This window comes from Centroberyx gerrardi, chromosome 3 (genome assembly GCF_048128805.1).
Source record: "Centroberyx gerrardi isolate f3 chromosome 3, fCenGer3.hap1.cur.20231027, whole genome shotgun sequence".
Classification (NCBI taxonomy): Eukaryota; Metazoa; Chordata; class Actinopteri; order Beryciformes; family Berycidae; genus Centroberyx; species Centroberyx gerrardi.
In genome coordinates, this window is record NC_135999.1 from 8,536,523 (window position 1) to 8,559,348 (window position 22,826).

The 22,826-nt window shown below is 45.5% G+C and overlaps 2 protein-coding genes across 4 annotated transcripts; one reads left to right on the forward strand and one right to left on the reverse strand.

Annotated features, from left to right (window-relative positions):
• Window positions 1-1,814: 1,814 nt before the first annotated feature.
• Window positions 1,815-11,230, reverse strand: crmp1 (collapsin response mediator protein 1). 3 transcript variants are annotated; one of them, XM_071923191.1, is made up of 14 exons: window positions 10,880-11,230; window positions 8,745-8,833; window positions 8,247-8,431; window positions 7,937-8,101; window positions 7,345-7,406; window positions 7,021-7,101; window positions 6,484-6,552; window positions 6,257-6,377; window positions 5,930-6,086; window positions 4,077-4,218; window positions 3,786-3,956; window positions 2,546-2,725; window positions 2,122-2,287; window positions 1,815-1,906 (listed from the first exon to the last, which is right to left on the reverse strand). In XM_071923191.1, exons 1-14 carry the CDS (start codon window positions 11,228-11,230, stop codon window positions 1,815-1,817), a joined length of 2,031 nt encoding a protein of 676 aa, XP_071779292.1. The 3 variants fall into 3 exon arrangements, with proteins under 3 accessions (XP_071779292.1, XP_071779293.1, XP_071779295.1); XM_071923192.1 differs by having other exon boundaries at window positions 8,745-8,825; window positions 10,875-11,230; XM_071923194.1 differs by lacking the exon at window positions 10,880-11,230 and adding an exon at window positions 9,914-9,961.
• Window positions 11,231-13,928: 2,698 nt separating this feature from the next.
• On the forward strand, window positions 13,929-22,220 carry wfs1a (Wolfram syndrome 1a (wolframin)). The gene is made up of 12 exons (XM_071923189.2): window positions 13,929-14,235; window positions 14,356-14,556; window positions 15,589-15,668; window positions 17,679-17,823; window positions 17,938-18,111; window positions 18,409-18,486; window positions 18,569-18,713; window positions 18,843-18,981; window positions 19,101-19,346; window positions 20,149-20,427; window positions 20,634-20,794; window positions 21,032-22,220. The coding sequence occupies exons 1-12, from the start codon at window positions 13,929-13,931 to the stop codon at window positions 22,218-22,220; spliced, it is 3,144 nt and encodes a 1,047-aa protein (XP_071779290.2).
• The last annotated feature ends 606 nt before the right edge of the window (window positions 22,221-22,826 follow it).

The window sequence follows — 22,826 nt, forward strand, 5'->3', positions numbered from 1 at the left end:
CTGTTGATTCAATTCTGAGGGAATTTGTGAGGCCGTAGTTTTGTGGTGTTTAGCACCTATCCTGTTATGTGGAGGTGTCCTGGTGACTCAGTGGTCCAAGGCTTGTGCCATGTAAACGCCACATTTGGGGTTCAAGTCAGGCTCGGGACCTTTGTTACATGTCATCTCTAAGTGTCTGTCTATCCCTGCTGGAGAGCTTTGATTCGCGACCACTTCCTCTTTGCCAGTGCAGGTTGTGCGTGTTTGACACATGTTGTCGTGACTGATACCTGCAATTTGGGCACCAGCTATTTGGGTTCTTTTAAAAATACAGTGTGATTAGATTACATTCTGATTTTTATTATAATTATCTAATTCAGAAAGAAGGAAACTTTGAAAATGGTGTTTGCTCTGAATGCAGAGCCACTGGAGGTATGTGGGAGGCATTATGAGTTATCAAAGCAACATAAGGCTAGTAAACTCTCAAACAAGTATTGGTTTTATTGTCATATTTCACAACAGTCAAGTGTTTATTGATCATTAGTGATTCCATTGGAGACACCAGACAACAGCAACAAAACAGAGTGGCACAGAAACACTAAATGTACCATAACCAAGAAAACACCCAGAATTAATCAGATCAAATAAAATCAGCTTAAGAAGATTCTCAGTAAAGGTTTAAAGAAGAACAGTGGGAGCTGAAGCCCTTTTAGAGCAGTGAGTGGAGCATGTTGTCACAACAAAGATCTATTTCTTGCATGAGTGATTGGCAGACAACATAACTATCACACACATCATAATTTGTTTTCTTTTAAACTCTATAATGTAAATGTAGGTACAGTAATGTTGGAAGTACAGCAAAGTGGAAATTGGTTTTGCAGTCTGAGACCACTACTGTGTTTTTTGTATTTGTTTTAACTGCTCATCTGCTTTAGTTGGTTCACACTTTATGGGAGTTTATTGATACATTTGAATACAGTATGTGCTATTTGATGATGGAGAGGAAGTTGCATTGCTTTTATCAAGGTCATGTTATAATGAATGTGCTTCTGAAGCTGGTAATAGCTGGCTCTATCCACAGTGAGTGTTTTATGTGTTTAAAGCAAACATTTACCAATATAAGGTTAGTTACAATATTTCTGTGCTGTCCAATACAATGTCAAATGTGCCTTGAATAAAAATTTTGTGTACCTCCGCTGTAACAACAAACCACAAGTAGTGCAACATCTAAAAACATGTCCATGCAATATGTACAACCAACCCACTTGAGCCACACTGAAAACAGATATTGCAAAGATGTTGAAAGGAGAAATCCGTCATTTCTTCAGCTGTCCACCAGAGGGGTGGATAGAAGCACCATGTCTGATCAGACCCATAAGAGGTGAGATATGATGAAGAGGAAGGAAGTCATGCTCATGGAGGAGGAAATGACAACATTATGACATTATGACATCACGCTGGGTTCACATTTGGAGGGGGTCCAACACTGGTTCTGTGTGTGTGAGTGCCCGCGATTCTGAGTGAGTCTGTGAGTTTTCAGTTTGTTTGAATGAACTGGTTGATTGTAAGAGTAAAGCATTCTCTTCTTGTACTGGAAGCGTTAATGTGCAGCTGATGCTTCTTGGTGACTATGGACTCAAGGCAAGGTGATAAAATCAAAAAGGTCTAAAAGAACGTGTCATTTTGTGGCCTTGGACTCTAACATACAGACCATTGTACCAAAAAATACAAAGATATTCATCCGTGCCAGTGTGCTCACACTCTCAATCATACACACACACTCACACACACTCAAGAGGTGAAACCCCAACCACACTTTGTGCACAGTCAAGTGTTCAACCAAGGCTGGTGATGTTAGAGCGACCACCAGGGGGTGCTACAATGCGGTGGCCAGAGCGACGTGGGATGTTGTCATCAATCTGCGCCCCTGAGAAATGAAGACAACATGACATGATGTGACATTTAATTCAAGCGTCAGGTTTTTTTTTCCAGACCCTCTCTTGTATACATTCTAGTGTTCTTCATTACAACCCTCCTTTTATTTTAGCTCATGTAATGCATCCTAATATCCCAACTCCAACCAACATCAAAAGTATCCTCAGACCTTAAAAATGACAGTATGTGATAATATAATACTCTTACCTGATAGGCTGAAGTTGGACTGATGAAGATTGCGTATTGGTGGAGGTTGGTGAGAGGTGGGTGAGGTTTTGGCTGATGGGGCAGGAGTGATGTATTTAGGGGTGGCAGGGACGTCATATACAGGGCCATCATACAACCCACGAGTAACACTTTGCCTGCCCTTCAGCTGGATAGTAAACACACACAGACACAAACACAAAGCATACTTACCAGTCACACTTCAGAAACAAAATGGCGTGTATAAGACTAAACACCTTAACATAGGACTCTTCTGTGGCTCATTTCATTGTTTTCCTGGTATCACTTTCTATTTAAATGACAACAGAATGCAACTGTACATATAGCTGAGGAATATACAGTATTTTGTAACTAACATTGGATGTTTACTGCCCACTCCGTCTTTAAAGCCACCTATGTACTGTACCTGGTTCCTGAACTTAATGCGCTGGTAGGCGTAGCCCGGGAAGGGCTTGCGGGGAATGAAGCGGCCAGTGCCCTGCTGAGCCTGCAGCGTGCCTTCCTCATATACCAACCGACCCTGACTTAACACCAGCACCGGACCCCCGCGGCACTCCAGACCCTCGAAGATGTTGTATTCCAAAGCCTGTGTGAGGTGGGATACAAGCAATAAAGAGAGAGAAAGAGATGGAGAGTAAGAATATAGGATTTAAGTATTTTCATTCTATTTGGAACTGTGACTCCATATACTGTATGCTGTACATTTTCAGATAGCATCATTGCATCAGGAGGGTGGAATGGACCAACAGAGGGAAGGAAAATGAGACAGAAGACTTAATAGGTGCAGTAAATTGCAGGCAAATGAGAAAAGCGGGGATGAATAAGTGGGGGGAAAGGCTGGAGGCATATAAGGAGAGCGACAATGTGAATATAGGGGGATGGGCAGGGAGGTGGTAGCACAGAATGGGTGAGGGGTGGAGAGGGATTACAACCTAAAGCCGGCACCAGTCTGGATTAGGGCCTTTGAGAGTGGCAGAGCAGACTGAATACATTAACCAGTGTTTACCATCTTCACTGTATAGTGTCACATTGCTCAAAGCAAAATTTCACCTCTGATGCCATTGTCCTGAGTTTGAATTTGCCTTTTTTTTTTCTTCAAAGTTCAAAGATAAACCTCACAATCACCTGTCAAAGAGCATTTCAGCATTGTTTAGACATATAACCTTTACACCTGATGGTGTTTGTAAGTAATGTCACCACTGCACCTAACCAGTATGGTATCATATTGCTGACAGTAATTGCAAGCTTGGCTGAATATCAAGCTGCAGTCTGACTTAGAAGTACATACTGGGCTTCTCTCCACCTCCTCTGATCTCTGACTTGGTCTTTTATCCCATTTCACACTCTGCCATCTCCCATATGCAATACTCCTTCCTGCAGTCCCTCTCCTCCCCCCCTTCAATCCTTCCTCTGCCTCTCCTCCCCCAACCGCTAGCTCTATATTTATAGATGAGTTGAATTGTCTCTCACTCCATTCTTTTCATCATCATCATCCCTCCTCTTACTCTTTTTTAACAATTTACCCCTCTTCCCTTTTCTCTCACCATCTCTCCCTCCCCTCTCTACCCCTTTTCACTCCCAGCCTTTCACTCCACCTCTTCTCTCCCCTTCCTCCTGCTACCCTGTTTCACTCTTTTTGTCCTCACCGACTGCTGGAGTTTGGCAGTGATGGTTTTGATTCTGTCAGGGTCCCAGATAACAATGTCAGCGTCGGAGCCCACCGCTATCCGGCCCTTGCGTGGGTACAGGTTGAAGATTTTGGCCGCGTTGGTAGATGTGACTGCCACAAATTGGTTCTCGTCCATCTTCCCCATGGCCTGGGAGATAGAGAAGTGGATGTTTAGAATGGTAGATGAAACAAGCAAATGTACCACACAAACACATGCAGTATAGCACGCTCACAGCGACAAAGACGCACACACATACTCAGCGCTCACCACAGCCTTGTCCCAGACGAAGCCCATCCTCTCCTCCACCCCGTTGGTTCCCTCTGGGATCAGGGTGAAGTCATCCTTACCAATGGCCTTCTGGGAGACGCTGTACGCACAGTGAGCGCTGCCCACCACCTGTAGGTCCCCACTGTATCAATGGCAACACAATAGCAGGAAAACATCAGTATACCCTTTATATAACATTGATTCACCTGTCAAAGGTAATACTATCCCTGCAGATTCTTGTGAAGTCTTGAACTATAAAATACGGGCAGCAAAATCTTTGTGTTCCGATGATCAATTGAAGAGTTCTTGGCTGCAAAGCTCAACTGAAGACAATGCCCACACCCTGGCAATAATGACCGACACAGAAACAGGCATTCCCTCTAGCAGCCACCAGGTGTCCTCGTTGAGCAGCATGGTGTTGAGTTACAGTACCAGTCATGTATTGGCCTAGGGCAGACAGGCCACCCAGCTGAGCCACTCAGAGTGGTGCAACACAGCTGCAATACCATTCCCTGAAGGTTTAACTACACCACATAATGGCACATTGCATTACTGACTTTCCCCTGCGATATACAATAGGCTGAATTTTATCCGTAATGAGCCCTCACTATCATAATCTCTCATCTAAAGCCTTCTACTCATTTGTTAATTATAGAGATTATTATGCGATAGTGAGCCATGGGATCATCCCCACTATGCCATGAGAGTGGTTATTATCAAAAGAATAGGCCTCACCGAAATGTTTCAAAGAGTTGTTCTTTTGTTCACCTCTCCGAAAACGAACCTAAAAATATACCCTGTCGCTTCAGCAGAACCTCAAAGACAACGGCAGTGTCGCACCACCGCTGTGACAACACGGACCCGCCTTGAGGAGCGAGGGGGGAGCAGAGGAAGAGATGAAAAGGGGAGAGGAGAAGAGAGGAGGAGATAAGAGAGAAGAGGAGAGAGGAGGAGGAGGTAGAGGGGAGCACTTGGTAGCCAAGGCAACAGATGATGAAGGATTCTAGTTCCTGTGCTATTTATGGAATCGGGGACAGTGAAAGGTGTACAGGATGCTCTCTCTCTCTGTGTGTGTGTGTGTGTGTGTGTGTGTGTGTGTGTGTGCGTGTGTGCGTGCGTGCGTGTGTGGGCTGGTCCAGTGCACTTTGTCCATTATTTACTGCAGTATGACACTCTTGTACTCATGAATTAAAACTTCAGTCACTCTTAATAATATACTTTACTTCACAAATAGCTGTGGCTTCCAAAGGATTATATAGTGCCTTTGCATTGTCGAGTCTCTCTCACCTTTTCTGTCTCGCTCACTCCCTCTCACTCTTTCTATCCCTCTCTTCCTTACACACACACCTTTTCTTTCTCTCCATCGACATGTATCTCTTTCACTGATGCTCTCGTTCTGAGTAGAAGCAGGTTTGACATTGTGCATTACACCAGCAGGTGTTTGTGGCGTGAATACCAAACTAACTTCTGAGGACAGACAGTGAGACTTAGATCCTTGCAGGTGTCTCCTTGGATATCATGGAGCTGATTTGCATTTCACATTGTGCAGAGGTTATATGAGTGATTTAAGCACTTTGACTGCCTTCATACTGCATAAATGTGATCACAGTTTCACGTGTTCCAGTATTAATGAAATATTCTCTATACATTAATCAAGATTTAGCAATATTTACACAATTTTTCCATAGCTTTATCATCACATAAAACACTATGGGCTAGGTTATAACATGCTCCTGGTTCCTGTTCACCGGTCCCTACATTATAAGACGTCCTGGGCTGAAAGGGTTTCTATACCCCTTGTATGCAATAATGGTCAAATTAAATCTGTGCCTCTCTATAGAACTGTATCTTACCAGGCCAGCAGTGTGTGGAGGTGGTCTGGGGTCGTGGGGTCAGGACTCAGAGGCGGAGAAGTCACATAGGCAGCTGCCTTGGCCCAGTTCTTGCTCCAATAGTGAGAACCGTCAGCGGCCAGGCTAGCTGTAATTGGCTCCCCAAAAACTACAGAACCTGGGGAGGAAGATAGTGGGTGACAGGGAGGTTGAGAGTTTACCAGCTATGCCAACAGAACATTAAATGGACACCGAAAGAATAAGTGAAAGAGAATCAGACAGAAAATTATTAACTTGATGTGCAAAGTTGACCAGAAATAGGAAGCGGATAAGAAAATAAGAGCCGACCTTTCCTCCGGGCCTGGGTGACAGTGTCGGCTGCACTCTTGCTCATCACCTTGGTGATGTAGACAGGACAGTTGACACGGTTGCCAAGGGTGATGGCACGGAACACCGCCTCAGCCTCCAGCTGCATGGCAAAAAGAGAGGAAACATTCAAGTCTATAAAATGATGAATGGATGTATGGATGAATGGATGGATGGATAGATGAAGGGGAAAGAGAAAATTAGATCACCTCTTCAGGACGACTCAGAGGATGGCCTTCAGGCCCAGTGATTCCCATGCCGAGGATTTTCCTCTGTTCCTAGACCACAAATAAAAATATCCTTTATTGTCTTCATCATCATTACCACCACAGCCACCATTTCCATGAATCAACATCACCGCTTCCACTATCACTTATCACCCTCAGTTATCTTTATCTGCATCATGGTTTTCACCGCAATTGTCCCCAAAATCATTATTATCACCATTATCATCAGGACCGCCATCCCCACCACCACCACCACTATCATCGTTGCTGTCACCAGCATCAGCATTATCACCATCACCACTTTAATCACCGTTACATCATCATCATTAGTATAATCATGGTCAGCAGCCACGGTGGCCTCTGATAAACCTGTCGTCCTCAGCAGCAGCATCAGCATTAATCCTCTCGCTCAGAGCCGCGGCGTTATGTAACAGGAATATCTCCACTGCAGTGGACACTGTAGGGCAGTTGACACTCTTCAGTGAGAAACAAAAATAGAGGGGGTTAGAGGGCGCCTACCTGAGCAATCAGGTCTCCGTTCTCAGCATGAACTAAAACCACAGCACCCAGCTCCTTCAGGAAGGAGAAAGCCTCATACAGCTGTGGGGGGGATGAGTCAGAGGGAGAAAGATTAAGGGAAAAAGGGAGACAAAGACCAAGACAGACACAGAGACAGACGTTTGAAGAGAGGTCGTGTGAGAAGAGAGGAAATGTATAACAAGGAAAGAACAACGAGAGGCTATCATTTCACATGCGGAAATTCTAATGTTATGTGTCCTCGTGTCATTGTGGTTTTTAGTGTCCCATGTGTGCCATTTGTGAAGATGATAGTGTGAAACCAACCTGAGTGTCTGTCATCTGGTACACATCCTTGTACGCCATGAACACTTGGAAGGAGTTGATACCTGACAGAGGTGGAGAGGGTGGCGTTCATTTACTCACAACAGGAAGGGGGAAATGGGAAAATCAGAAACATGCATTGCACAGTCAAATTGTGTGACCATAGCTAAGATAAAGCATAAAGTTTCAAGAAATTAAATGTATGAAGTCAAGATTATGGCCAATTTCAAATTTCAAAATCCAAACCTGCCCTATTTGTCTAAAGCGGGGTCAGCATGTTTTTGTCAAACATCTGAGCCAAGACTTACTCCCTTGTTTTGTATTTTCCCCAAAACGGAAGGCGACTTTTTGCTCAAAACAGATTACAAGAGAATTTCACACACTGCCACCATGACAGCACAGTAATGACAACAATGGATTTCCACTGTGCCTCCAACATAAGAGGATTCTGCACTGGGCCAAATTGTTTCTAAGTCTATCCCTATTGTTCTTCTGAATTGGGACCAAAATAGGGACGGCTATGGAACTGAAACCAGAATTACATCAACCACCACAGCTACAAAATACTACAGAATTACCACAGACTAGACTGTACCTTTCTCCTGTACCAGCACCTCCAGTTCCTCTTTGACACCCTCATGCCATTGGGGGATGTCCACGTGGAGGGAGTAGTCGCAGCACGCCTTCCTATCTGCAGCCTCCTGCCAGCACTCAAACGCCTCCAGCAGGCTGTCCCCCGGCTGTGGGCTCACATGGTCAACTGACCGGGGGCAAAGGTCAAAGGTTAATATGGGATGGATTGTGCGGGTGACTAAGCTTTGGCATGCTTGAATGCATATGTGGATACATTTGTGTATGTATGTGCATGTGTGCTGCTGAGTGTGTATACATGCATCCACACTCACTGATCATGGTGGTGCCCCCAGCCAGCGCAGCCTTGGTTCCCTGGAGGAAGTCGTCAACAGGCTGTGTGCCCAGGTAGGGCTTCATCAGACAGGTGTTGACATCGATCCCCCCCGGGATCACCATACGGCCATTAGCCTCGATCACCGTCACGCCACCCGGAACTACCAGGTTCTCCCCCACCTGCCTGCCGAGTATCGGATACAGACATAGAGAGAGAGAGGTGCGGAGGAAAGGAAGGAGAAAGGGAGGAACGGTGAGGCAGAGATGTAACCGGGAAAGATGGAGAGAAGGAAAGTTGATGGGTGTTGGTGCAAAGGGGTTGTGGAGGATGAGGGGACAGAAAAGATGAAAGGAATGAGGAAGTATGAATGCGGACAGGTTATTATCAAGGTCATTATCGACAAGAAAAAACTAAGATATCATGACTTCATATATATCTGTATCTCTGTGCCTCTGTGCTTCTTTGACATACTGTATTTTGCTCCTTATATACGCACTTGATGAGCCCATCCTCGATGTAGACGTCCGCATACAGAGACTGGTCATCATTGACCACTCGCCCTCCTTTGATCAACAGCCTTTCACTCTGCAGGGGAGAGTTATAGAGGGAGGGAGAAGGAGAAGCGGGGTTGTTCTCAGTCATGACATTTCAGAATATTGCACAATCAGTTATGTAATGCGTGACATTTTGGCAATGCTATGACCAAGTGCAGAAATGTCTAATCACAGAAGTGCCGTGCATGGGTGGGGTCTCGCAGCAACTACTATTAATCCTATATCTGCCTCCTCCTCTTTTCTGCATTCAGTGTAGAGCTGCAAACCAGTACATGATCAGGTTAGCAGCACAATCAAACACCGAATAGTTAGAAGCACAATGATAAAAGAGGCACATGTCTCTGACACACTACATGCATCCACACCCTCTCCCGCCATGGAGGATGCCTGGCAACTGCACAAGGAAGATGTTAGGTCTCCATGGTAACCGTCGATCATCCATGGTTCGAGATGATGGTAGCTGACAACCCTGCTGAATACTTGGCTAGCCAATAAGGATGCTTACAAATGGAGAGATTTGAAAACATCAAAGCGCTCTGGTCTTGAAGATGGAGAGTTTAGCTCTATGCATTCCTTTATATCTACCCCATGAAATCTAATACCTAGTCATGTTAATGCTTATTGCATTCAGCTTTTAATTTGGCCCTTCAATACTTTGGAATGAGAGAGGAGGCATTCTGTGCAGCAGAATGCACATTTCAACATAGCTAAACAGGGATGCTTCCCTTTGCAAGAACCCAGTCCCAGTCCTCTGTGTTGTGTTGTGCTGTGCTGTGCATGTCACTGTCTCTGGACCCTGTGCAACCCCTGTTCGACCGTCACATCGCGTCATATCAACAGAGTTAATCTCTTTGACAGGCGGCGTGATTACACAACCCTGTCCAACCCTGGGCGAGAAGACGCGCTTGGTTTGACGCACGCTGGTCGAGAATCGTCACCTCTGTCTGTGTCTTGGTTCTGCTGTCTCACACAGAAGAAACAGTAGATGGGCCTTCTGCTCTTTGTCGCCACACTAAGAATTTAATCCCCTCTGCCGGCATTGGGAGCAGGGATTTGCAGACTAGCGGAGAGCCTCTCCGGCCAACGCGGCCAGCCAGGCCGGGTCTCTTACCGTCAGATGGGGGATGCTCTTCTTCCCCTGGTAATTGGTCCCAGACATGCTCTCTCTGTCGCTCTGCCCCCGGGCAGTCAACTCAGAAGCGGGTAGCGGTGACTCCTGCGCCCTGCGCTGCGCTCTGCGCACCTTTGTCTCCCCCGATGTGTGTTGGTTATTGTTTCCGTGTGTATGTGTGTGTGAGAGAGATTGGGAGAGCGGTGGATCCGCCGCCGTACGGCTGCGCCAGGAAGCGTGGAGCGCGCCTCACTCACCGGGCAGAGAAAGGCGGATAACGAGAAACTGTCGTGCGTGCGCGCGTGCGAGAGAGCGAGCGTCTGTTTTGTGGCGTTCACGGCACGAGAGAGATGGTGGAGGATGGAGCGCCCCCCCGCACGTGAGAGGAGAAAAACAATGCAACGAGGGATGCCTGTCTGACGCTGTTCAATTCAGCACCAGGGACTTGAAGATGAGTGTCTTTGTCTAGACACGCTTCAAACATTGCCATGTTTTTGGAGTGGTTGTTTTGTTAGAGCCATTTAGACCTAGATCAACACGTAGGATGGCCAAACTGCAATGCAGCACAAAAGTTAATCATATATGCTGACAGCATTAGCCTCAAACATATCCTGAAAACGTGTTTAAGAAATATATCACTAAGGCGTCCAGTTGTTTGCTGCGTTTATAAAACGACGCCAACACACCATTTTTAGCGTAGGCCTATTATTAGTTTTTCAATCAATAATAATTAAATAATAATTATATGTTGCTCTTTTCGCAATAGACTATAGCTCTTCAACATCAGCTAAACAAAGTGGTTCCTAAGGTGTGAGCGTTTTGCGGTTATGGCATCAAATTAACTGTTAAGCATGCACAGGTGTGCATTTATCGAGTATTTTAACAACGGCTTCATACGTGACTCAGCCAATCAGAACTGCAAACGCCACAAAGAAGAAAGCCTGGAAATGAAATATTCAGCCCTACCTTCCCGTTCTGGCTTTCCTTCCAGGAGGAATATTTGACCTCAACACCGATGCGTCCGTCGTCCCTTTCCCCGGGCGAGCTGACCGGTGACCCGCCCCGGGCCTCGCTGGGCGTCTGGCTGGTGGGGTCACCAGCGTCCAGGAGCCTCTCCCGGCTCCCACTCCTCGGGGTGCGGCTCCCCTTTCTCCCCACCGAGTAGTTGTCGAAGTCTATGGTCTTGCTTTCAAACGCCCCCTCCACGGAGCTGAACATTCCGAAGGATTTCCGCTGGCTCGGCCCGGTGGTGATCGGTCCCGCCAGGTAGACCGGTAGCTCATCCTCCCGGTTCCACTGCCTCCTGCAGTCGGACATTGTAACTTCCACGGCAGACGAGGACTTCCTCCGACCCGAAACGATGGAGACAGCCTCGCTTGTTGTCGCTTGTGTTATTTCTAACCGGGTCACGGCTAGTCTCGCCTCTCAGGCAGCCGCTCTCAGACTCGGTGGTGCTGTGAACTGTGAAATGCAGCTCTCTCCAGGCTACCCAAGGATGCTGCTGCCTGTTCGCACACACGCGCACATACAGACACACACACTGAAATGATGCAGTGCTCCAGATTCGGCTGAGCTGTGGAAGGAGTGGCGGAGTGTGTCAGAGTGAACTAGTTTTGATGTGAAGCATTAGCGCCGCAGGAGCCCAGTTAGAGACCACATGCACAACACATACACAAATAGAGAGAGAGAGAGAGAGAGAGAGAGAGAGAGAGAGAGAGAGAGAGAGAGAGAGAGAGAGAGAGAGAGTCTAATGGAGACTGGAGACTTAGAGAGAGAGAGGGGAGGGAGACAGTCTCTCTCTCCCCCCTCTCTCTCTCTAACCCACGCACTATGCGTGCTGAGCAGGTCACAGCTTCAGCGGATTAAAGCAGCCAGTGTCATCTTTTAACCCACATCTGGAGGACTAGACAGATTGATAAATGGCCTGTTGTGCCTTCAAAGTTTCCTGCTGCTGTCATGGGTGGGGGTCGCTGGTCGCTTCCACAACACTGAGGCCTTGACTGTGGGTATCGAATATGTATTGGGTGCAGGCTGCAGCAGGTGCTTTTATCTCCACTGTACCGGAGCCAATGACCTCTATGATCACGGGATGTTTGCTGATGCGTCCCGACATTAAAAGTTGAATTCTTGTTCCAGCAGCGACAGACTGTCCTTATGATGCAGAGAGAGAGAGAGAGAGAGAGAGAGAGAGAGAGAGAGAGAGAGAGAGAGAGAGAGAGAGTCCAATGGAGACTGCGGGCGCTGTCTTTTCAGAACCTCCGCACGCGGACAGCTCCCACAGGAACAATGCCAGTTCCATCAGCAACATGAAACCACAGAGGGGCAACAAATAGGATGTAGGCTAGTTCTATGAGGATACCTGTTCTGTAACATACATACATGTACTTCACATCATATTGATTCAAAACATACAAAAAATGCATTTGTACCGTAGGGCCTACATGACATTCATTCGAAACATCTGAACTGGCCAAATATATTTTGGATATAGGCCTACTTGTCAGTGTTGTCAACAGCGCATAGGAAGATAATATATTTTCAGTGTCCATAATCAATTTATAATAGGCTTATTAATGAACGTCATCTGCATAAATAAATACATTTCTGCTCCATTCTAGAAACACATCTGTAAACATATTCGGAAGTAGGAATAGATTAAATATATATATATTTTTATTCAGTATGGGCGTGTGCTTTAATCCAAGAAAAGACGGCAGCCTTGGCCTGATGGCAATGGTTATTCTTACCGACTGCTGCCATATGGGAGGGAGATAGACTCGATTAAAGGGTATATGGCTTTTGACCTGGAACCTCATGCCGATAATCTACTTAAATAGTGCTTACATTCTGACATAGGCTATGCCTTTATCGCAGTTGAAATAAACGCAGACCACTATTCAGTCAATCCCTTAGCTAATAGCTACTATCTTTTTTTTACTTTTAGCATTTTTTGACAAATGTTTTGTTTTGAAAATACAAGGCAGGGCTAGGGGATCGAACCTGTGCACAGACCTCATGTGAAACGCTTGAATAGAGGAGTTAGTTGTTCAAATCCTTCGCCAAAGCATTGATTAGCCGTCACAGGTTTACCACGCCGGTACGCTCTCATGACCAATCAGATGAAGTTGGCATCTGATGGGCATGTAGTACCGTCTATGAGAGGAGAGTCTATTTTAAGAGGGCGGGCTGTAAAGCTGTCGTGTTGTTTATGGACCAGAAACGGAGGAGTTGATCCGCACAGTGCTCTGGTTTCGCGGCGCTGTGCGGAGCGGAATGGACCCCAGCAGGGAAGTCATTCCCAACTTCTAACTTCAAAACGACATAAGTTTATGTCTTGAAGAAATCTGCGAAGTTAGATCACAAGTAAGGTTCCTTGATGTTGTTTTTATTGGCTGTTCTCTTGGCCATGTGTGCAGAATATACAAACTTGGCATGAAATCAGAGTTCCCCCATGCTTGTATTGAAAGTCCGTGCCTGCATGACGAAGCAAAGCACTCAAGGGAGTTGAAACACTTGGCTTGAAAATATAATACCAACATATTAGATGACTAACTGTAACTTTTCCTCATATTTTCCTTTCAAACTGTATTAAATGCTGTAAGCCAGATGCATGCTCCCTATTAACATTTGCCATTTTGTTCCTTTTTAATTGCATGTTATGGTTATGCTATTAAAAATGCTATTTCTTTTAGATGTTGACCTACATATCTAGAGTAGGAGGTGGCTCAGTGATGTTTATCTTCCAGTCAGAACTCATTCGCCTTTCCTTTCAAGGAGAAGGTGTCATATTTTAGGTGTAGGAAGGGGGTAAAATGTCCAGAGGAGTGGGTCCTCCAATTTCTCTTCACAGAGAGTTGACACTCCCCACTGCCCAGCTGTGCCTCCACTTTTCACTTACTGTAAAACCTTTACTTACTTGCCTATCATACCGAACATTGCTCTGCTGCAGTGTATGGTTGACATTAGTTATGTGATATATTTTTCTCATCCTTTTTTTATTCCAGGACAGATGGAGATGGATCTCCCATCTGTCAACACTGAGGGGTCATGCCCTGTCCTGGACAGCCCCTCTCTGCCCGCCCCTAAACCTTCCCAGATTCCTCCTCCGCCCGTCTCCAATAACCCCTCTCCTGCTCCCCCTCAGCCCTCCACAGATACCACCACAGAACCCACAAAATCCACTCCTGCATCCCCATCTCCCACTTCTTCACGGCCCTCGTCTTCCTCTCCTCCATCTGCTCACTCTATCCCTTCATCTAAACCCTCACACCTCTCCTCTTCGTCCTCAGTCTCTAAAGAGATGAATTCCCGTCCCCCTTTAGGCAAATCTAAACCTGTGTCTCCTGCTACAAACAAAACGCCACTCGTTCCTTCTCCTTCCCATTCTTCCCCTCAAGTCTCCAAATTTGCACCCTCTCCCACACTCACCCTTAACCCTCCAGCAAAATCCCCCCCTTCTTGCTCCACGCCAGCCTCCTCCACCACTGCTACCACTGCCGTCTCTTCTCCCCCTACCACCACAGCCCCTTCCGCTTCTCCCACCGCTCCCACTAAGCGCACCTTTGCCGCCATGGCTAAGCGGGTGATAGTACAGGAGAGACTTAGAAAAGCCGAGGAGGAGGATGCCAAAGCTGAGGAGGAAGGTAAGAATGTGCAGAGAACTTAAGACACAGAACACATCACAGTGCGGTGAGGCGACTCCTTTTTTTAACACCTTCCCATGTAGCAGAGTAACGCTGCCCTTGGGCAAATATCTCCCGCGGCTGGAATTGAGATTTCCGGCTAACAGATAGATGTTTGAAGTCCTGTTTGGGAGACCAATGGCACTGTTTGATGCCTGTTTGTGACAGGTGAGGAGCTGCGTGGGGACTTGCCTTCCCTATTGCCACTGAAGATAGGCAAGCACCAGATAGCTGGGAGAACCTGTGAGAAACGGGACGTAGCTTGTTAAAATAAATAGTATTTCGTCAGCAAGATATGAACCAATTAATTTCATATTAGAATTACTGTGAGTCTTTTTAGGTTAGTTTTCTATAGCTTCCTGAACAAAAAAACTGTCTTCTGACGTGACAGAAGTGGAAATTCACTACATTTCACGGCAGGAGATTGCTGTAAGTGAACCCAACAAATTGCACCGTTAAGAGGTTTTATTGACTGTGACATTTGAAACAAGGTTACAGGCAAAGAGGGTGAACCCCTTTGCTTAAAGGACACTGGGGAGGCAGTAACTGTTGTGAAACTTAATGCAATCAACAGGTATTAGTGTGACATAGGAGCTTGGTATGGGGTTGACGGAGCTCTAAGATCTTGGCTTGGGATATCTGCATAGACAGACAGATGCACAGACACTTTTAAAATGCACACACTATCCACTCCACCTCTGACTTCTTGTCATTCTCATGTTACAAGATATATGTCAGTGGGATTCATTTATAGCTGGCTGTTAATATGTTCGTAGATCACCATTAGGTGACACAAGTTTGTGATGAGTCAAAGGGCAGCAAAGACATTATCAAAGATCTTAAATCCCAGTTTAATTGATTCAGTCTTCTGTTACAGTACAAGACAAAAGGGCGAGGACAGAGACATGAAGTGCATTTTTGAGAGGAATTTTATTTCATAATGATTACTTTTCAATTGCTTCTCCTCCTCTCCTCTCCTCTCCTCTCCACCAGATGAAGAACCTGAGGAAGACTTGTCCTTGGAGCAGTTGGAGGAGAAAGCCAAAGCTGGTGATGCCAGAGCACAGACCCGTGTGAGTAAAACCACACACACACACACAGACACACACACACACACACACAGACTGGCACTTGGCACTGTTGTGTTTTCAGTCCCACTGGTTGACAGAGCACTCCGTCTGGTCATGAGCGTGTGTGCCTATTTTCAGCCGCTTGGAAGATGATACCATGCTTTCAATATAATGCACACGATAGAGTCACACACTCACACATCATTATGAACACTATGACAGTGTACTACAGCATGCACTCAATCCACGCACTGAATTCATGCTCGTAGTATTGAAATATTCACACACTCTATTCCCTCTCCCCCTCCTCCCCTCATTCACACGTAACAAATGCAAGAGAGAGTGTTGGAAACAGAAAGGGGGTTGGGGGTGGAAGATGAGCCCAGACTTTGCATATAACACCCACCAGCTCTGAAAGGGTAAATTCCTGGAGGTTGGTTATGTGCAGTAAGCATGTGTCTCTGACCCTCTCATGTCATATGTCATGTATGTGGACATGCCATGCACCTATAATAACTAGAGGGGTTGTATGTAAGTTAGCATGTCAAAATATCTCAGAAAATTCTAAGCAATCTCCCATTTCTGTAGACTTATAGTGGTTGGATGCACATGTCAGACACACCAATGCTATCTCACAAGTCGTAATAGATATGCTATAGGCCTACAACTCGAACACACAGAGTCATACAAGTGGATCAGGTGTTTATTGTTATGTTTTTAATTGTATTTGTAAGTATTTAGATGCTTTAGCAACACTGTCCAACATAACAGTTCACATTTACATTAACATTCATGCCAATAAAGGCCTAAGTTTATACTTGCTATTGTATATAACATGGACGCAGACAGGAAGATACTATGATCCCATAAACAGAGCAAGTAAACATATCCACACACACACACACACACACACACACCAAATACAGATACAGCTATCCCCCCCGACAAACATGCACATTTGATAATAACTGTGTGAGAAAGGCAGCCAGGAAAGGAGGTAGTTCTGAAATGACAGTTAAGATTAGAAAGCAGTCACCTGATATGGCCCTAGCGCCTCTGCTTCCCCTGGGGAAGGGCTGTTGTTAGTCATGACGGAGTGTCTGAAGGCCACAGGGGCAGGGAATCATGGGTTGTGTAGTTCTCTGCCTTCAGCGGCTCTGTAATAATGTAGTAACTGCCAGACACAATAACTTGTCAAAATGTCATAAAAACGTCCCTCTAAATGGGTATATAAGGTCTATGTAAGAAATTGTTGGTGTAACATTGTTTAACAGATGATATCATAATAATATTTACAGTAACGTAATCACTTCTAAGAACAAGAAGATTGTAATAACTCCTCTTCGTCAATGTTATGACCTTATCAGTTAAAAATAGGTTGTATTCCTAGTAAGTAGTATTCACCGGTTAATGTAATAATGTGATGTTATTTATGATATGATAATAATATTGACTAGTAATATAACAACTTGTAACAATAAGAAGAATGTAATAAATCTTATTGGTCAATATTTTTATTACGTCATCAGGTAAAAATATGTTACATCCCTTCTGAAGTAATAATCACCAGTTAATGTAAAAATGTGATGTTATTACATTAATATCCCAGAATTTATTTATTAATAGTTCACAGGTTTTATTACTTTTTCAACCCATGCAGAGGAACATTTTATTACATTTTGACAAGTTACATTAGATGTCCGTTATTGTAGTATCAGTTGCTACAAGGTCTTATGGAAATGACACCATTCCAATAGTTTTCAGCTTTTGTGGACTGTCAGGCCCTACTGTATGCTGTACTTTATGTCCGATTATGTTGATCCTGTTTGAAGTTACACCAAGGACAAACTAGCTGAATTTTGACTGATTAATGATCCTCTCCTCTCGTCTCCTCTCCTCTCCTCTCATCTCATCTAATTTCCTCTCTTCTACTACATTTTAGTTGAAGTAGGTGTATCAGATAGAACCCAAACCTTCTCATCTCATAACTGCTCTCTCTCTTCTGCGTTTCAGCTGGGTCAACACTACCTGATTCTGGCTGAAGAGAAGGACGCAGAGCTGAATAACCGTCTGGCTGTTAATTGGCTGATTGAAGCGGCTAAACAGGGAAGAAAAGGAGCAGCGAGACTACTACAGCGCTGTTGGATCCACAATAAAGGTAAATGTTGTTGAACGCAGGAATGTGTGTGTGCATCTGCATGTGCGCGTCTATGTTTGTGGTTATGTGTATGTGTTGGTGCTTACCTCCTTCTCCTATGTCTTTCCCTATTAGGAATCACTCCAGAGAACGAGGAGGATGTGCGCAAGTTGTCGACAGAGAGTAAGTTTGAGCAGGCCGTACGTAAGGCGGCCATGATGATGTACTGGAAGCTCAACCCAGACAGGAAGAAGAAGATGGCTGTGGCTGAGATGCTGGAAAATGTCAGCCAGGTCAACAGCATGCAGGGTAGGACACCCACACACACATACACACACACACACACACACATATGTACATGCAAGGGTAAAAACCCCATCAACACCATATCAAGTAATATATGCATTGTGTCTACTTTCCTGTGTGATGTATGGACTGCCTAGAATGTTGTTGTAATATGTATATTGCTGCCAAATATATCATATAGTCCCTTTGTGATTTCTCACAGTATTTGCAGCTGCCATAGTGAATATCACATTACATGCAGGCATCCAAGGGAATGTTTGGCTGTAACTCAGTGGTGCTGTGGTCACTCCTCACCAATAGGTGGCACCACAAGCAGGATTCCCGGCCCGACCTCAGACCAGACCCAAAAAGTTTTAGAGAGCATGGTCAGCAGCGAGTGTAAGTATCTAGGGAGAGAGAGAGAGAGAGAATACACTTTGTCCTCTTGGGCTGTTTAATCCCCTGCTTTGTGTCCCCTCAGCCGGTCAGTTGGTGGACCTGGATGACTTTGTTGAGATGACTAAAAAGTATGCACAAGGCATCGTCCCCTCTGCGGCCCAGAACAGCAGCCAGGACACGCCCCAGACTAAAAGTCCTACAGCCCAGAGCAATGACAAGAAGGTAAAAGACCCAATTAGCAAGATGAGAAATGATCTGTCATCGTGAGAACACAGACGCAATTCTTATTCTTAATTACAGCAATTCAGGCTAGTGTGTGTGTGTGTGTGTGTGTGTGTGTGTGTGTGTGTTTTGGTGCAAAAGACTGAGCTGATCCCGGCAGGAGGCAGGAAGACCAGCAGAAGTTCTTGGAGCTTGGGGCGAGGTGGGATGATGCTGGACACAAAACGCAGTGGGGCCATAAAAAGAGCCATGGACATGAAATCACACTTAATGGTATCTTACTTAAATCTAATTACACTTCCCATGGCATCATGCTTTAATCTATTCAAACTTCCTGAAATGTTGTGTTAATTTCCCCAGTCTCTCTCCATCTTTGTGTCTCTTCACTTCAGGTGCTGCAGTACCCGCTCCATGCCATTGTTGAGATGAAGGAGCATCTCGTTGATTGGGCATCGCGGGCCGGCGTCCAGTGGCTGAGCACGGTCATCCCCACGCACCACGTCAACGCGCTCATATTCTTCTTCATCATCAGCAACCTGACAGTTGACCTGTTTGCCTTCGTCATCCCTCTGCTTGTTTTCTACCTCTCCTTCATCTCCATGGTAATCTGCACTCTACGTGTCTTCCAGAGAAGCAAGGTGAGTTTTGTTTTGTTTTGTTTTGTTTTGTTCATACCCAGTTTTCTCTCTAGGTATGAGCATTATGAATGTTACATTCTAAAGCACCAATGGTCTTCTTAACTGCACAATAAATATACTTTTCCTATGTTAAAATTGGTGATCTCCTTCAAAGTTAAGTGTTATTCTATGGCTAGGCTTTATGGGTATGATTACTTAAAGGTATCGTTTTTAAACATCAGTATGTCATTATCACATTAATTGTGATACATTGGTATAATTACTGTAAACAAATCCAACCACAGTCAAGACAATTCTAGCCTCTATCTCATGTTTCTCAACACTTTTCCTATGAACACTGTTGCTTCCTGACGCAAAGAGGATTTTGCTGCTTGTCCCTTCTCCCACTCTTTGGCGTCGTTCCACGTGTGTTTGTTTTTCTTCTTCGGGTCAAAGGTCTTCTCTTTCCCCTTACTGAAGAGGATAACATGTTAGAAGTGATTTTTCTATTTGCCTTTCACTTGTTCCACTATCTGCCATTGGGAGAAACTCTGAAAGCTTTTTCTTTTGCATAAAGCACATTTCCTGCGGAATCCAGCCTGGTGGCACACAATATAAAATGTAGTGTAGAGTCAGTATGGTCTGCCAGTCTTCTCTGCAATGGTCTTGTTTGTTTACAGTAACTATACTAATGGCTCAAAATTGATGGTAGTGGTGATAATGATTGATTTTAACTGATATTCAAATGCTATACAAAAGATTTTTTCTCAGCAACCTCTTTGTTCTTTTGACCCGCCCTCTGTTTCTCTCCTTTGGCTTCCAGACTTGGGAGAACTTCAGTGCCCTGACGTCCCTACTGACACGTTTCGAACCAGGGCTGGATGTGGAGCAGGCAGAGACCAACTTTGGCTGGAACAATCTAGAACCATACCTCTATTTCATCCTGTCCGTCTTCTTTGTCATTTTCTCCTTCCCCGTAGCTGACAAGGGCTGGATCCCCTGTTCTGAGCTCTCCACTGTGGCCATCTTCTTCACTGCTGTCAGCTACATGAGCCTCAGCCCCACCGCTGCCACGTATGCGCGGCGAGCAATGGTCATAGAGGTCAGCGGGCGTAAAACACTGGCATAATGTGTGTTTAAGCCTGTTGTGTTTATTACAGAGGACACAGATTTATATACTGTACGGTCGCAGACAACTACAGTAAAATCTACAGTTTCTTCTCCCATATCAACAACGTAATACATTATTTTTGGTGTTGCTTCAAATTCTAATGAAAATGCTAAGTATCCATTTTTTTTTCAAAACAGGTAGCATCGTCTCTGTGTGCCCTGACCAGGTTCCTGCCAGAGAGCATGATGATTCGTTTACTAGGACGCACCTTCACCACTCTGCCACTAGGGGAGTCAGTGGTGCTGAAGCTCAGTCTCCCCTGCCTGCTGTATGTTTACCTCTTCTATCTGTTCTTCAGGTGAGCAGCGGGGGTTTGGGTTGTGGGAACGGTTTTATGTCTATAATTATTAAATAGTTAATTCTCTCGCAAATATTGCTGGTGAGATTGCTTGCTTAACTGTGAACACACTGAAAACGCCAGTTCAGTCACTGTGCTGTTGTTCAGTGGGTTTTAATTTCCTCTTGCCCACTTTTGTGTATTCATATGTTTATGCCTTCTGTATGATTTACACTTTCTCCTTCTCCCCACCCTTAGCATGGCAAGGATGCGTGGTTTCCGGGGGACCTACTGCTTCCTGGTTCCCTACCTAGTGTGCTTCATGTGGTGCGAGTTCTCGGTGGTGCTCCTCCAGAATTCCTCCGCTGTGGGTCTAATCCGCACCTGCGTGGCCTACTTCCTTTTCCTGTTCGCCCTGCCTGTGCTGGCCTTTGGCCTCGCTACCATGCTCTTCATCCAGGTCTTCAAGTGGTTCCTAGAGCTGGAGCTGACCAAGGTGATCGTGACCCTGGCTGTATGCGCCATCCCTGTCACCCTGCGGCTCTGGACGCGGTTCAGCATGTCCATCCTGGACGTGTTCCGCTCTCTGACGCACCGTGGCGCAGTCAAAGTCATCTTGTTCTGTATCTCCATGGTGATCTTGTTCTTCTGGATGTACGTGTACCACTCAGAGGGATTGAAGGTGTACAACTCCACCCTGACCTGGAGGCAGTATGGCCAGCTGTGTGGGCCCCCTGCCTGGCAGACCAAAGGCATGGCCCAGACACAGGTCTTCTGCAGCCACCTGCAGGGACACAGAGTCACCTGGGCCGGGCGCTTCAAGCACGTCCGCGTAGCCGAGACAGAGAACGGGGCGCAGTCTGTCATCAACATGTTGCCACTGTTCATGGGGGACTGGCTGCGCTGCCTGTATGGAGAGAAGTATCCCAAATGCGAGCCAAGGAATGGCACAGTTGCAAACCTGACTGCCAATTTCATTGCCAACTCTACACCTGCTCCTGTTGCTGTGCCCATGCTACTGCGAATACAGGAGGAGGAGGAGCTGTGCCAGCTCAAGCTTCTGGCCAAGCACACGTGCCACATCAAGCGTTTTGACAGCTACCGCTTTGAGGCAACGGTGGGGATGATCCAGGATGGAGGTGTGGAGGCAGAGGACCCAGCCAGGGATATAGTCCTGATAGCCAGCCATGAGTTCAGGCAGGTCCTGTTTAACCTGGACCCTGGTAATATGGTGGAGTTCAGCACCAAGTTGGAAGGCCGTCTCGGGGCCAGGGCTCCGGCCTTCGAGTTGAAGGCCATCCACTGTCTGGACTGTGTGTCTTCACTTTTGACCGGAGGCAGGCAGGTGAAGATAGAGAGGGACTGGAGACGCACCACGCTGAGAGCCCTGAAGTTTGCGTTTGATTTTTTCTTTTCTCCCTTCCTGTCGGCAAAAATCAGTGTCTGAGAAGAGAGACAGTAGAGACAGTAGAGACACCTAATAGAGATGACATTACAAATGCACAAAATGTACACTCTATAGGCAAAGTTGATAGAAGCTAAATGTGAATTAACAGTGACTTGCTTGAATCTCTTCAAGAAGCCATTCTGTCTTTTCTCGTGAGGTGGCTATCATGTTACCAAGGTAACTTAGAGTATTGTTTACAATTTGATCTAACATGGATCTACAGCTCATGCCTGTGTGTACAGCGACATTTCATCAAGCTGATATAATGACATCTGGCAAATGTTTCCATATTTTTAAAAGAGTACTTCTTGTTTGTGCATGAGTTTACTTTTATCAAATGTGATTTGTCATATTTCGTTTTGATAGTAAAATGTTTCCTTTTTAGTTCGTATACTTCTTAGGCACCAATATTGGCTATCCTTGAGACTCATTGTAACAACCCTTCACTTTTGCTTTCAAACCTGTCTAATTCTTGGAAAAGTAGAAAATAATATTAATTCTGTATGGAGGGTCATGCATTTCAAGAAGTTGATTTGTGTGTTTCCAGTAAGAGCTGGAGAAGCCTGCATTTCGGTGGTGACAGATGATATGCAGGGAAGCTAATGT